We start from the raw sequence: 14,841 nt of genomic DNA, 5'->3' as shown, positions 1-14,841 counted from the left end.
CATGACAACCCGCCTCAGAGTACTGAAATGTTACATTTATCCAGTTATATTATATGGCTCTGAATGTTGGACAATATCTAGTAACATGAGGAAATGAATTGAAGCAGCAGAGATGTGGTTTTGAGGAGGATGCAAAGAATATCATGGATGAAACGAATATCTAACGCGGATGGCATGAACAGAGCAAACACAAAAAGAGAAGTAACTTCATTGGACATGTGATTAGGAAAGAGGAGTTAGAATGCACAGTAATTACGGGAAAGATTGAAGGGAAGAAAGCAAGAGGAAGCCAAGGACAGATGATGATGGAGACAGCATCCAGAGAACTGGAAATGAATACCAATGAACTGATCCACTTGACCCGAAACAGGAGTGTGTGGACCATGGTAGTCAAAGCTCAAACTGGGCATGGCACCTGATGACGATGATGATGTCATGAAATTTGTTAACTTAGCTGCAGCAGTAGAATGCAATACATGATAATATAGAAAAAAAAGTACATAAGTATGAACGTTTGTAAATCAATTACAGTAAGTATATATATCTGTACAGTATATTAAGTAGTTAATTTTTTAAAATAGTTGAAAAACAGAAATAATGCAAGTGAGATAGTGTTCATGGGTTCAATGTTAATTTAGGAATCAGATAGCAGAGTAGAAAAAACTGTTTCTGAATTGTCGAGTGTATGCCTTCAGGCTTCTGTACCTCCCTCCTGATGGTAACAATGAGAAGAGGGCATGTCTCAGGTAATGGGAGTCCTTAATGATGGACGCTGCCTTTCTGAGGCATTGTTCCTTGAAAATGTTTTGAATACTACAGAGGCTAGTACCCAAGACAGAGCTGACTAATTTTACAACTTTCTGTAGCTTTTCTTGATCCTATGCAGTACCCCCCCCCCACCACCCCCATCTCCAATACCAGACAGTGATGCAGCCTGTCAGAATGCTCTCCATGGTACAACTGTAGAAGTTTTTGTGTGTTTTAGGTGACATACTAAATCTCCTCAAATTCCTAATGAAACATAGCTGCTGTCTTGCCTTCTTTATAGCTGTATTGATATGTTGGAACCAGGTTAGGTCGTCAGAGATCTTAACACCCAGGAACTTGAAATTGCTCACTCTCTCTTCTTATTCTGAAATTCCTCATTCATTCTCCTCAGTAGTTGGTACCTCACCTAAAGGATCATTCCTGTCTCTATTCACAAATAAATATCTATGATTTAAGGCTTCATGAGCAACTTGTCCTCCTGTCCTTGTTTAATAACCTACATACTGAGCAAAGGCTATGCTTGGTGAAGCCTTAAATTTTGTTTCTCATTTGTATACTATATTGCTTTGTCACTAATGCCATCTTATTCACTACTTACTGCTAAGCCAGTCCATATATTGTTTCCAATGTCTTACTTCACTCTGAGTTATGTTCTAAGCAATAGATCCTTCTTCCTGCAGTTTCAAGTGGCTTTCACCTAAGACAATGACAGCTTAGACTAAACAAGTAGTTTTGGCATCCAAAACTGCTACATGAAATTTTATTAAAATGGCCTACTTACCTTTCAGGTAGATGTGAAATTTTATTATATAAAATTTCACTTCTGTCTGAAAGATAAGTAGGTCAAATTGCATGGGCTTGATGGATGATGTTAGTATGATAAAAGTGTAAATTTTTATCCATGCCCTTATTGTGTTTAGATGCTACTATTCCAAGGGACTTCTGATCAGATTCACCTTTATCTGTCCTGCATAATCATCAGCTTATGCAATATTAATACAATACATGACAAGTCATCCTTTATCGTTTACTCATGTGCTCACTAACCTACACCGACTCTTGATTTCCCATCTTTTTTTACCCTTATCGCTTAAGGTTGGAATAGTTTACACTGTCATTATCAATTCAAACTCTCCACATCTACAACATCCAGAGTCTATTCTGCAGATCCTAACCTCACAGATGTCATTTTGCTCATTGTCTTGCACTATTCACTGATACTTTATTATAAATCGCTTCTTAACTGCCTTCCAAACTTTTATGACTCTCATTGAAATCTGCCTTTACAGTTAAATCAACAAACGCTTGCTGATTCCTGCCTGTGGGTTGACACCCATTTACTTTTTTCTTCGTACATTTCTATAAAATATCCTTGAAATGAAAGATTGTACTGCAAAAATGTGAGTAGTTATCCTCATTAGTCAGGCAAATATGCTTCGGTTGGCATTTCCTGTACCAGTTCTGTTGCCTCTAATGACTTTAGTTAACATTGAAGTAGAAGCACATTCTTAGAATATGCTTGATATCTAAATTATCCTCCAGAGAATTCATTCACACTCCCAGTTTTCTCAAAGCGATGGGTGTGGCTAACGGGAAAAGACCGTAAGGCGTCGAAGCAGAACTAGGCCTTTCAGCCCATCACGCCCTCTCTGCCATTCCATCTTGGATGATTTATTATCCCTCTGAACACCATTCTCCTGCCTTCTCCCTGGAAACTTTGATGTCCTTATTAGATTAGATTAGGTTAGATTATGAGGACACACAGTCCTCTTTTATTGTCATTTAGTAATGCATACATTAAGAAATGATACAATGTTCCGCCAGAATGATATCACAGAAACACAAGGCAAACCAAGACTAAAAAAACTGACAAACACCACATAATTATAACATATAGTTACAGCAGTGCAAAGCAATACCATAATTTGATAAAGAACAGACCATGGGCATGGTAAAAAAATAAGTCTCAAAATCTCTCGAAAGTCCCATCATCTCACGCAGACGGTAGAAGGGAGAAACTCTCCCTACCATGAGCTTCAAGCACCGCAAACTTGCCGATGCAGCACCCTGGAAGCACCCGACCACAGCCGACTCTTGAGTCCGTCCGAAAACTTCAAGCCTCCGACCAGCTCTCCAACACCGAGCACCGAGCATCATCTCTGCCGAGCGCTTCGACCCTGGCCCTGGCAACAGGCAATAGGAAAAGCCGAGGATTTGGGGCCTTCTCCTCTGGAGATTCTTGATCGCACAGTAGCAGCGGCAGTGAAGCGGGCATTTCAGAAGTTTCTTCAGATGTTCCTCTGTGCTTCTCACGTCTGTCTCCATCAAATCAGGATTGTGCACGTAACCTACATACAAATACGATATCATTTCGGAGCGGCCGCGCACACTACATTGCGCTGCCTTCTCCTTCCCTTCTTTATTGATCAAGAGCTTATCAACCTCAACTTTAAATATGTCTATTGACTTGGCAGGTTGCATTTTTTTGAGACCCAAGTGGCATTTGACTGACAGCCTTGTCTTTACAATTCATTTAAATAATTAACGTGAGCCCTAATTTGTTTTTCAAACCTGAACTTGCCTTCTTATCAAAGGAGACTTTGGGAAATGACACCAACTACAAAGACAACTAATGTTCCTTTGAGTAAATTTCTTTCAAGATTGCATTGAATAGTAGTAAGACACAGAAAGAGAAAAGAAGTCAAGAGAACTGGTTGGTGATCAGCTTCTAATTAAATATTTTACAACTTTGTTGACATGGTTTTACCTTATTCACAGAGTTTTCTTGTGATGAACAGACAAAATTTAACCCCTAGAACCCATGCATAGTCTTGGTCAGTTTTGAAAGTTATACAGTGGCATGCAAATGTTTGGGCATCCCGGTCAAAACTTCTGTTACTGTGAATAGTTAAGTGAGCAGAAGATGAACTGATCTCCGAACATCATAAAGTTAAAGATGAAACATTCTTTTCAACATTTTAAGCAAGATCAGTGTACTATTTTTGTTTTGCACAATTTTAGAGTGAAAACAAGGAAAGGAGCACCGTGCAAAAGTTTGGGCACCCCAAGAGATTTGAGCTCTCAGATAACTTTTACCAAGGTCTCAGACCTTAATTAGCTTGTTAGGGCTATGGCTTGTTCACAGTCATCGTTAGGAAAGGCCAGGTGATGCAAATTTCAAAGGTTTATAAATACCCTGACTCCTCAAACGTTACTCCAACAATCAACAGCCATGGGCTCCTCTAAACAGCTGCCTAGCACTCTGAAAATTAAATTAAATTAAATGATACCCACAAAGCAGAAGAAGGCTATAAGAAGATAGCAAAGTGTTTTCAGGTAGCTGTTTCCTCAGTTCGTAATGTAATTAAGAAATGGCAGTTATAACAGGAAAGGTGGAGATCAAGTTGAGTTCTGGAAGACCAAGAAAACTTTCTGAGAGAACTGTTTGTAAGATTGCTAGAAAGGCAAATCAGAACATTTGTTTGACTGCAAAAGACCTTCAGGAAGATTTAGCAGATTCTGGAGTGGTGGTGCGTTGTTCTACTGTGCAGCGACACCTGCACAAGTATGACCTTCATGGGAGAATCATCAGAAGGAAACCTCTCCTGCGTCCACATCACAAAATTCAGTATCAGAAGTCTGCAAAGGAACATCTAAACAAGCCTGACGCATTTTGGAAACAAGTCCCATGGATTGATGAAGTTAAAATAGAACTTTTTGGCCGCAATGAGCAAAGGTATGTTTGGAGAAAAAAGGGTGCAGAATTTCATGAAAGGAGCACTTTTCCAACTGTTAAGCATGGGGGTGGATCGATCATGCTTTGGGCTTGTGTTGCAGCCAGTGGCACGGGGAACATTTCACTGGTAGAGGGAAGAATGAATTCAATTAAATACCAGCAAATTCTGGAAGCAAACATCACACCGTCCGTAAAAAAAAAGCTGAAGATGAAAAGAGGATGGCTTCTACAACAGGATAATGAACCTAAACACACCTCAGAATCCACAATGGACTACCTCAAGAGGCGCAAGCTGAAGGTTTAGCCATGGCCCTCACAGTCCCCCGTCCTAAACGTCATCGAAAGTCTGTGGATAGACCTCAAAAGAGCAGTGCATGCAAGACGGCCCAAGAATCTCACAGAACTAGAACCCTTTTGCAAGGAAGAATGGGTGAAAATCCCCCAAACAAGAATTGAAAGACTTAGCTGGCTACAGAAAGTGTTGTTACAACCTGTGATACTTGCCAAAGGGGGTATTACTAAGTACTGACCATACAGGGTGTCCAAACATTTGCTTTGGGCCCTTTTCCTTTTTTGTCATTTTGAAACTTTAAAACATGGAAATGAAAAAGTAATCTTGCTGAAAATGTTAAAGAAATGTGTCATCTTTAACTTCATGCCTTTTGGAAATCAGGTCATCTTTTACTTGCTTAACTATTCACAGTAACAGAAATTTTGACCAGGGGTGCCCAAACATTTGCATGCCACTGTATGTATAATGACAATAGAGGTAAATATTAATCAGTCTCCATGTGAATATTCATTTAACAGACTAACCTTCTGCACAAAACAGAAGTGTCATGAGAATATCGGGTTTAAACTAGTTGAAAATTTCTGACATCAATAATCTATTATACAGTATGCCTTATGTTATTTTTTATGCTCTCCCTGTTCCTTGGCGATGAAAAAACATCAAGCTCTTCAATAAAAATGCTTGTTTAATTAAAATTGGCTCAAGTGGGACTTGGTATACCTTGAATAATACCTTCTAACTAATGAACCTGTTTAATTAAATGAAGGGAAAACAGCATTCAAAATTCCTCTATTAATGAGCATCATTGATCAATAGCATTTCCCTGAAATGTGTGGAGATTTGATCAAATTCTCAGGTTGGACAACGTTATTTTCTGTTACATGCCTTAAGAACACATGCTGCATGTCAAAGGTTCTGAAGTGCTGAGTGGAGAAAGTAAGCTTACTTTTGGCAAACCTGGGTGGATTGTCATTGACGTCAGTAAGCGTGATATTTATAGTTGTCGTGCCTGCCAACCCTCCCATTTGTCCTTCCATGTCTTTGGCTTGGATGATAACTTGATAGTCTTCCTTGACTTCTCTGTCCATGTTGGCTAAAGCTGTTCTGATGACACCTAAACACAGAAAATGAAGAAGGGAGAAAGTACTTATAATAAAGATGAAGGATTCTTTATGATTACTCATGCAATCAAGTTGCATGCAGTATGGACAGTCAGTAACAGTTGCACTATGCAGTGGATATTCAGTTCCAACTAAGAGAGTAGGATATGCTTAGAGCTATAGACATATTAAATAACATATCTACGGAAATAAGCCTTTTAATCCTCTGAGTCCACATCAACCACCAAACAGCCAGTCAATTTAATCTGAGCCTGATCCTACTTCTTCCCACTTCCCCATCAATGCCCTTCAGACTCTAGCACTCCATTATTCACCAAGGGCAAATTACACAGGACAGTTAACCAAGATTTGTTATCTTCGAGCAAACTAAAGCACTTGGAGGAAAGTCACACCATCACATGGGGAATACAATTAGAAACAAATTTCTACTGCACATTTCATGTACTCTTCTGACAGCTGAAGCAGGAACATTGTTAATTTTTGTATTGCAAACACACAGAAGGGATTAAAGAAAAAGATTTGCATTTAAATGGCAGCCTACACATTCCTTTCAGAACATTTTAATGAAATGCATCATAAAGTCACTATAATGATTGAAATGTAGCAGCCAAAATGTATACTGCATTATCCCTTCACCTATAATCTGAGTGAGGGACAAATACTTCAATGATGAATTTTTTTCAAGATACTTCTAGGCATAATTTAAAGGTGTCTGGAAGGAAGTATAGGGGAGGGGGGTGTCAGAGGTATGTTTTGACACAGAGAATGATGGGTGCATGGAACATCCGGCCAGAAATGGTGATAGAAACAAATATATTAGGGAAGTTTAAGAAACTCAGATCGGAACAGGGGAAAATGGAGAGGTATGTAGAAAGAAAGGGTTAGATTGGTCTTAGGGTATATTAGCAGGTCAGCACAACATCATGCTGTAACTTTCTATGGTCTATCAATCTGCTACCTTCTTTCAAAGTAATTTTGTGGAAATGTACACCTACTCAAGAATCTTGGTTGGTTTTATCATCTCATCTAAAGGATGTCACCGACAGCAGTGCAGGATTCTCTCACTGTCACCCCAGAGCATCAACACTGGTACAGAGGTTTCTGGTGTGAGAAATAAATGTTATTACGCTGAGAGCGGTAAGCGTAAAGGAGTTAGGGGCTTACTGTTCTGGTTACTGTATGGTGCAATCCTGGTCATATTACGATTGAGGAACGTGTTTGTAGACCGGATATTGAACTTTTTGCTGTTGGACTCCGGCCATATTCCACCGAGATACAACACTGGGCGTCACGGGAGGTTGTTCCTGCCCATGGCCATCGAACTTTGCAGCTCCTCCCGTGGAGGGTCAGACTCCCGGAGCCAATAGGCTGGTTCTGGACTTATTTCCATCTGGCATAGTTTGCATTTTGTTGTTTGATTGTTTGTGGTTTTTGTATTGCTATATTTATGCTCTATTTTTGGTTGGTGCGGCTGTAACGAAACTCAATTTCCCTCGGGATCAATAAAGTATATCTATCTATCTATCCATGGAGCTACAGATGGCATTTGATCATTGTGATGTAATTACGTTTTGTAGATTAGTCAACCGGAGAAAGGTGACACCAGCGAACAACACGACCAAGAACGACATCCACCAGACAGATCACAAAAGTATTTCTTTCACCTTCCTTTACATATTTTTTTTCTTCAAAATGTTGTTCTGCTACTGTTGGAGTCTGTGATCCACACGTTGGCAGTGTGCTTTGAGGCTGATTGAGTGATCTAGTGCTTTACGGTCTCTGCAGGGGTTCCATGAGGCTTTGAATGAAGTGTGTGGCCTCGAGGCCAAGAAGCCTGGAGATGGGGCGTGAGCCCACGATTGACTCCATTTCTCGCCGAACTCATGACATTGCCAATTAAAGTGCCAAGGAAGATTGAAATCGAGGTGAGTGTGAAAGGTGAACGGTGTTCAGCGCCACCCACCAACCTCTCACTCACTGCTGCCAGAAGAAGGTCTCTGTGTGTGATGGTCTCTCTCTTTTTCCCTTTCGCTTGCTGCTTCCAAGGGAAGGTCCCCACATTCAAATGCTCTCTCTCCTTATCGCTCAGTGCTGTCGAACGATGGTGCTCAAGTTCTGAGTCTTAGGCAATGGCTAATCAACAGTTGTGGTTTGAACTCCATAGTTCATGTTATGATGTGTTTCTGTTTTCTGGTCATACTTGTTTAGTTGCCATTTTGAGCGATTTTGAATCAGGCGGCCTGAAGACAAGGAACACTGAACTGAACTGAATATGTCTGGACCTCTTCGATTTTGTGTTTAATATTCTGTGTTTTTGTTCATTTTTTTATTGCCATTTGAGTGATTTGTTTTCTTTTGCACATGGGGGGGTTGATGTTGTTCATTGAATGGGTTTCATGGTTTTCTTTGTCTTGTGGCTATCTGTTTGGAAAACAAATCTCAAGGTTGTATGCTGCATACATACTTTGATAATAAATGCACTATTTTAGAGGACTTTTCCTGGGCTCAGCATGTAAGAAAGAAGAAGAAAGCACAGCAGTGTCTCTATCTCCTCAGGATTTTGTAGACATTCGGCAAGACATGTAAAACTTCGATGAACTTCTATAGGTGTATGGTGGAGAATATATTGACTGGCTGCATCACAGCCTGGTATAGAAACAAAAAGTCCTACAGAAAGTATTGGATTCAAAACAGTACATCACTGGTAAAGCCCTCCCAAATATTAAGCAATTCTACATGAAATGCTTTCATAGGAAAGCAGCATCCATCATGAGGGATCCCCTCTATCCAGGTCATGTTCTCTTTTCACTATTACAATCAGGTAGAAGGTACAAGAGCCTCAGGACTCACACCACCGGGTTCAAGAACAGTTACTACCCCTCAACCATCAGGCTCTTGAATAAAAGGGGATAACTACATTCAAATTTACTGACCCATCATTGAAATGTTCTCACAATCAATGAACTCACTTTCAAAGACTCTTCATCTCATATTCTTGATATTTGGTGCTATTTATTTATATTTACATTTGCACATTTTGTTGTCATCCGCACACTAGGTGATTTTTCATTCATCCTGTCGTAGTTACTGTTCTATAGGTTTGTTGAGTGTGCCCAAAAGAGGAAGAATCCCAGGGTTATATATGGTGTCATACATGTACTTTGATAATATAATTTACATTGAACTTTGAACTAAATGTATAAAAGACTATAAGATATAGGATCAGAATAAGCCCATTTGGGCCATCGAATCTGCTCTGCCATTTAATTATGGCTGATCAATTTCCGTCTCGGTCCCAATTTCCTGCCTTTTCCCCCCTATCCCTTTATGGCCTGACTAATCAAGAATCAATCAACCTCTGCCTTAAATATACCCAATAACTTGGCCTCCACAGATTCACCACTCTCTGGCTAAAGAAATTCCTCCTCATCTCCATTTTAAATGGATGTCCCTCTATTCTGAGGCTATGTCCTCTGGTCTTAGACTCCCCCGCCATAGGAACATCTTCTCCGCATCTACTCCGTTGAGGCCTTTCAACATTCAATTGGTTTCAATGAGATGCCCCCCCTCATTCTTCTGAATTCCAATACGTACAGGCCCAGAGCTATCAAGTGCTTCTCATATGAGAAGCCTTTCAATCCTGGAATCATTTAGGTGAACCTCCTTTGAATCCTCTTCTATGTCAGCACAATCTTTCTTGTATAAGGGACCCAAAACTACTCATAATGCTCCAAGTGAGACCTCACCAGTAACTTATGAGGCTCAGCATTACATTCTTGCTTTTATAGTCTAGTTCTCTCAAAATGAATTGAACATTAGGGATTTTACACAATGGAGGCGCCAGAAAGTATATTGTGCCTATGAGTGGCATTGGCAAGTATGAAGGTGCTTTTGGTGGGTGTTGACAAGTATGACACAGTCCTTTAGGGGATATTGGGCTTAGAAAGGTTGGGAAACACTGGCTTAGGGGTTTAACTGCTACAACTGAACCAGCCAAAATGAACTTTGCTGATATTATGAACGTAGTGCAGGAACATTTCATACCAAATACCATTGTGGATGCAGAACACTTCAGTTTTCATAAACAAAATTAAAAGGAAGGGGAGTCTTTTTCGGCCTACATGGCTGAATTGAATAAATTTCTGAGCATTGTCAGTTCAATGTAGGACTTTATGTTGCACTGAGAGATCATTTAGTTTGTGGAATTTAACAAGAAAGCATTCATAAACAGTTCCTCACTGAAGTACAACTCACATTTAAAAGAGTAGTTCAAGTTGCTGGATCAACGTTCAGCCAGGGACACAATTGTGCTGCAGTCAGGAATGAAAATGAAAGTGAACAAAATTCACACATAAACAGAAACTGCCTGGCTGAATAAATGCTGTTACCATTGTGGCAGAGGCTCAAATATACCAGACAAATGCAGATTAAAAAGCAAAACTTGCACAAAATGCAACAAAGTAGGACACTTACAAAATGCAAGACAGGAAGACAAAAATGAATGGATTGCACAAAGAAGAGATAAAGATAAAATGTCAAGTGAAAACTAACCCAGAGACAAGTCATATGGCTTACACTAGAAGAGAACGGCAATTTCATGAAAATGGATTGGACACTGGTTTGGCTGCTTCAGTCATTCCACAAAATGAGTTTTAATGGTATTTCAAAGATACTGAAATGAAACCTACAGATATCCAACTGATAACTTATACTGGAGAAAAGATCATTCCTGAGGGAATGACATTTGTAACAGTGAAATACAACAACCAATAAGCCACATTGGGATTCTATGAAGTGAAAAACAGGAGACTTGGCACTTTGGAGTCATGAGTGGCTGAGACAACTACAACTTGACTGGAGATCCATCCACCATTTGCTTACTACATCTCGTGGAATCGTGTCAACTAAAAGTGAACTTAGAAAAGTATGGGATGATGCCTCAGCAGTGTTCAAGGATGGTACTGGAAAACTCAAACATACCAATGGTAAAATAGTGTTAAATGTAACTGCCAACTGAATTTTACAAAGCCTGTCCTGTTCCTTTCACCATCTGTGATAAAGAAGCCAGTGAACTGGATTGCATAGAGGCTGCCATTAATTCTTTCCAACATTGAGTGGAGCCCATGAATAATGTAAGTGTCCCAATAGCTAAGAAAGATGGGTCTGCCAGAATATGTGGTCATTTTAAGGTCACCATCAAGCCAGTACTGAAAGTAGATCAATACCTTCTGCTCAGAATAGAGGATATATTTGCAAACCATCTGTAAGGAAATACTTCCCCAAAGTGGACATATCTGAGGCCTACCTACCATTGGAGATGGAAGAGGAGTCCAAAGTGTTTCTCACCATAAACACTTACACAGGAGTTTATCACAATTATAGGTCTATTTTTGGAGTAGTATCTGCACCTGCACTCTGACCAGGCCCTGCAAGGCAGCCAGTTACTCAGTATTACCTGGATGACATCATTGTTCCTGGTAAGGATGACATGGAACATTTCCAAAATCTTAAGAGTGTTAAATAAAGCATCAGTTACTGTGGTCACACTACTAATGCACAAGGATTGCATGCATGCTGAGAATATTCAAGCAGCAGTGGATTCCCCAAGACCATAAATTTGTCACAGTTGTGGTCTGAAATAGGATTTGTTAACTACTATAAGAGGTTCCAGTCAAACCTGGTTACTGTGCTTCACCCCTTGAACTCATTACTGCAGATTGGGAAGAAATGGCAAATGGACTAAGCAGTGTGAGGTGACTTTCAATAAGGTAAAGGAAATGGTGGTGTCAGATACTGTACTCACACATTGAATCCCTATCATCCAGTGAAGCGTGCCTGTAATGCTTTGCCTTAAAATATAAGTGCATCATGTCACATGTTATGAAAGTGAAGATTCCATAGCTTTTGCATCCCATTCCCTTACCATTGCAAGAAAAATTATGCACAGAAGTAGGTAAAGAAGCCTGAAAGCACACATTCAGTGATTCATGATCAACTTCCTACTACTGCCATCAAATTTCTGAATGGACATTGTACCCATGAACACTACCGCATTACTTTTTTATTTCTGATTTTTTGCACTATTTATTTTAATGTATTATTTAATAGACATATATATTCAGTTTTTTTCTCTTTATCTATTTATCATGCATTATATTTTACTGCTGCCATAAAGTTAACAAATTTCACGACATATGCTGTTGATGTTAAACCTGATTCTAATTCTGAGGTTGTCAGTGACACCTTTAGTGTTGTTTGGAGTGTAAGACATGTCAACCAGTACTTTTATGGGAGAAAGTTTACCCTCATTACTGATGGTGAAGCACTAGTATCCATTTTCAATCCACGGAAAGGTGTTCGATTAACGGCAGCAGCACAGATGCAGAAATGGGCTCTGATTCTTGGAGGACATTCTTAAAAGATCAAATTCAAGAGGAGAATTAATCATGGAAATGCTGATAGATTATCCTGTTTACCTCTGGAAGAGAAAATATTTGATAATTTTACAAAAGATGACACTCCTCTTGACGTATTCTCCCTAATGCAAATTGGAAGTCTCCCTATTACAGCAGAGATGATCCAAAGGGAAACCAGAAAAGACTCCACACTGTCTCAAGTTGTGGCAAACCAGAAAGTCTGGAATGTGTAACAAATATTCCATTCCCGAATTTTTACCAGAACCGGGCTGAACTTGCCCTTGACGAGGGTTGCCTTATGTGGAAATTGAGATTTGTTGTACCATCCAAGCTGTTGGAGGAACTGCATGCCACTCATCTGGCATGGTCAAAATGAAAGTGTAAGCTCGAAGCTATGTCTGATGACCTGGGATAGATCAGCAGATTGGGCAGATTGAGAAGCTCGCCAACTTCCTCTTTGCATATCTCAATGCAGTACATTCCAAAACCAATAACAAACCAGCTATACTGTTCCTGGGTTGCCCCTTGCACTCATCCTTGGATCTCCTCAAAGCTAATCTGAGAAGGAGGTTCAATGTTTCACTCTTGGACAAGCAGTCCCAGTGAGGGACGACAAGAGATGATCAAAAGTGGATATGTAAAAAGATTGAGAATAGAACTGGAGCACACAGTGGAAATGACATATCGATCAGTTGAGGAGAGCAGAGGCCATTGTTAGAGAAGAAAATTGTTCAAAACAGTCAGAACCACTTCCTACAGTCTCAGAATCAACTCCTACAACCAGCACGGAGGAGTCCCCAGTACCTGAGATTGTTTCACAGCCAAAAGTCTCATCTGCCAAACAGAGTGACCACACCCCCACCACCCCCTGCCCCGTTAGGAAAGACATTATCCCACAGGAGTAAGAAATTCTCCATAGCAATTAAATCTAAATGGGTCAATCTAAAATTTGCTATGCTGTAGATGTCATTATGGTAGTATACTGTATACTGTGTAGTATACTAGAGAGCAATACATTACATATTTGAGTTGAGATGCATTCTATATGGAATAAGTGTTTATAGCTAAGCCGGAATGAGTGTATGGTCTTCAATATTTCAGAAATATTGTCAATATATTGTTTGATTAAGCATTCTTTGTTTACATAATTCATTATGGGTTATATGTGAGTGCTTCACTAAGAAAATTAAGTAGACAAATTTCCTGGCTCCAGTGTTTCTCTTTCAATTAGTTTCTGGAGTTATAAAACATAACACAGCCTAGAAATTCATGTGTACTACAGAGAGTGGGGAGAAAAATTATCGTCTGCACAATGATAATCATTTTAATAACAAACCACAGCAAGATTCAATGGTGCTTATCTCAAAGGAAAGAACAATACTAATTATGTTTTCATACTTGCTTTTCAGAGTTGAACCATTGTGAAGGATGGAAGGAAAACTTCTATTAAGTTGGCAACCCAGGCCAGTTCTTGAGAGTTGATGTTGGAACTGAGACCTGGATTGCAAGCTTAGGGCTTGAATTGTGGTCTCATTCAATAGTCTAGTATTGTTTAGATCAGGAAGCAGGAGACAAAGTGGCAAGTCTAATTTTGGGAGGCCAAGTCTCAGTATGACAGAATTAGGGGTAATTTTGAGGATTGGAGAGTTAGCGTTTTGCTCATGGAATGCTGAGAAGTCCAGGGGCTGAATCTGGTAGGCAGAAGGGCCGGCAGATTCTGTGGGATTGATTGAAGGTTGGAACCATATTGATGAATGGGTGAGGGTGGAGGAGGAAAAATAGCATTATGAATGTGAACTGATCAAATCTGAGCAATGTTCTCAGTTCTGGAGTGATCAGATCCCGAGCAATGTTCACAGTTTTGGATCCGGAATCAGCTGAGCACATTGGCTAAGTTGGATGGTAACTATCTTTTCTCCAGAGTAGAAGAATACAAAGCACGGGGGCATAGATTTAGAGTGAGAAGAGATTTAACAAGGACCTGAGGGGGACCTTTTAACATAGTGGGTGGAGTATATGGAATAAACTGTCAGAGGAAGTGGTTGAAGAAGTTAAAATTGCATAATTTAAGAGGCACTTGTATAGATACATGGAGGGGTAAGGCTTCGAGAGATATTAGATTATTAGATTAGATTATGAGGACACACAGTCCTCTCTTATTGTCATTGAGTAATGCATGCATTAAGAAATTATACAATATTCCTCCGGTGTGATATCACAGAAACACAGGACAGACCAAAACTGAAAAACTGACAAAAAACACATAATTATAACATATAGTTACAACAGTGCAAGCAATGCCATAACTTGATGAAGAACAGGCCATGGGCACGGTTAAAAAAGTTCAAAGTCTCTCGAAAGTCCCACATCTCACGTAGACGGGAGAAGGAAGAAAACTCTCCCTGCCATGTCCGACCAATGTCCGACTCTGAGTCGTCTGAAAACTTCGAGCCTCCGACCAGCCCTCCGACACCGAGCACCGAGCACCATCTCTGCCGAGCGCTTTGA

At 39.9% G+C, this 14,841-nt stretch overlaps 1 protein-coding gene across 3 annotated transcripts in view; it reads right to left on the bottom strand.

Moving 5' to 3' along the window:
* The window catches only part of LOC134357903 (cadherin-12-like), a 669,532-nt gene that overhangs the window by 216,753 nt on the left and 437,938 nt on the right, over nt 1–14,841 (bottom strand). For all 3 annotated transcript variants that reach the window (XM_063069667.1, XM_063069666.1, XM_063069668.1), the window contains one exon: nt 5,743–5,910. In XM_063069667.1, coding sequence (XP_062925737.1) covers nt 5,743–5,910 — 168 coding nt within the window. The remainder of the gene's footprint in view (nt 1–5,742; nt 5,911–14,841) is intronic.

Source organism: Mobula hypostoma, chromosome 17 (genome assembly GCF_963921235.1).
Source record: "Mobula hypostoma chromosome 17, sMobHyp1.1, whole genome shotgun sequence".
Taxonomy (NCBI): domain Eukaryota; kingdom Metazoa; phylum Chordata; class Chondrichthyes; order Myliobatiformes; family Myliobatidae; genus Mobula; species Mobula hypostoma.
Note: the sequence above shows the minus strand (reverse complement) of the source record. Positions and strands in the feature narration are given on the sequence as shown.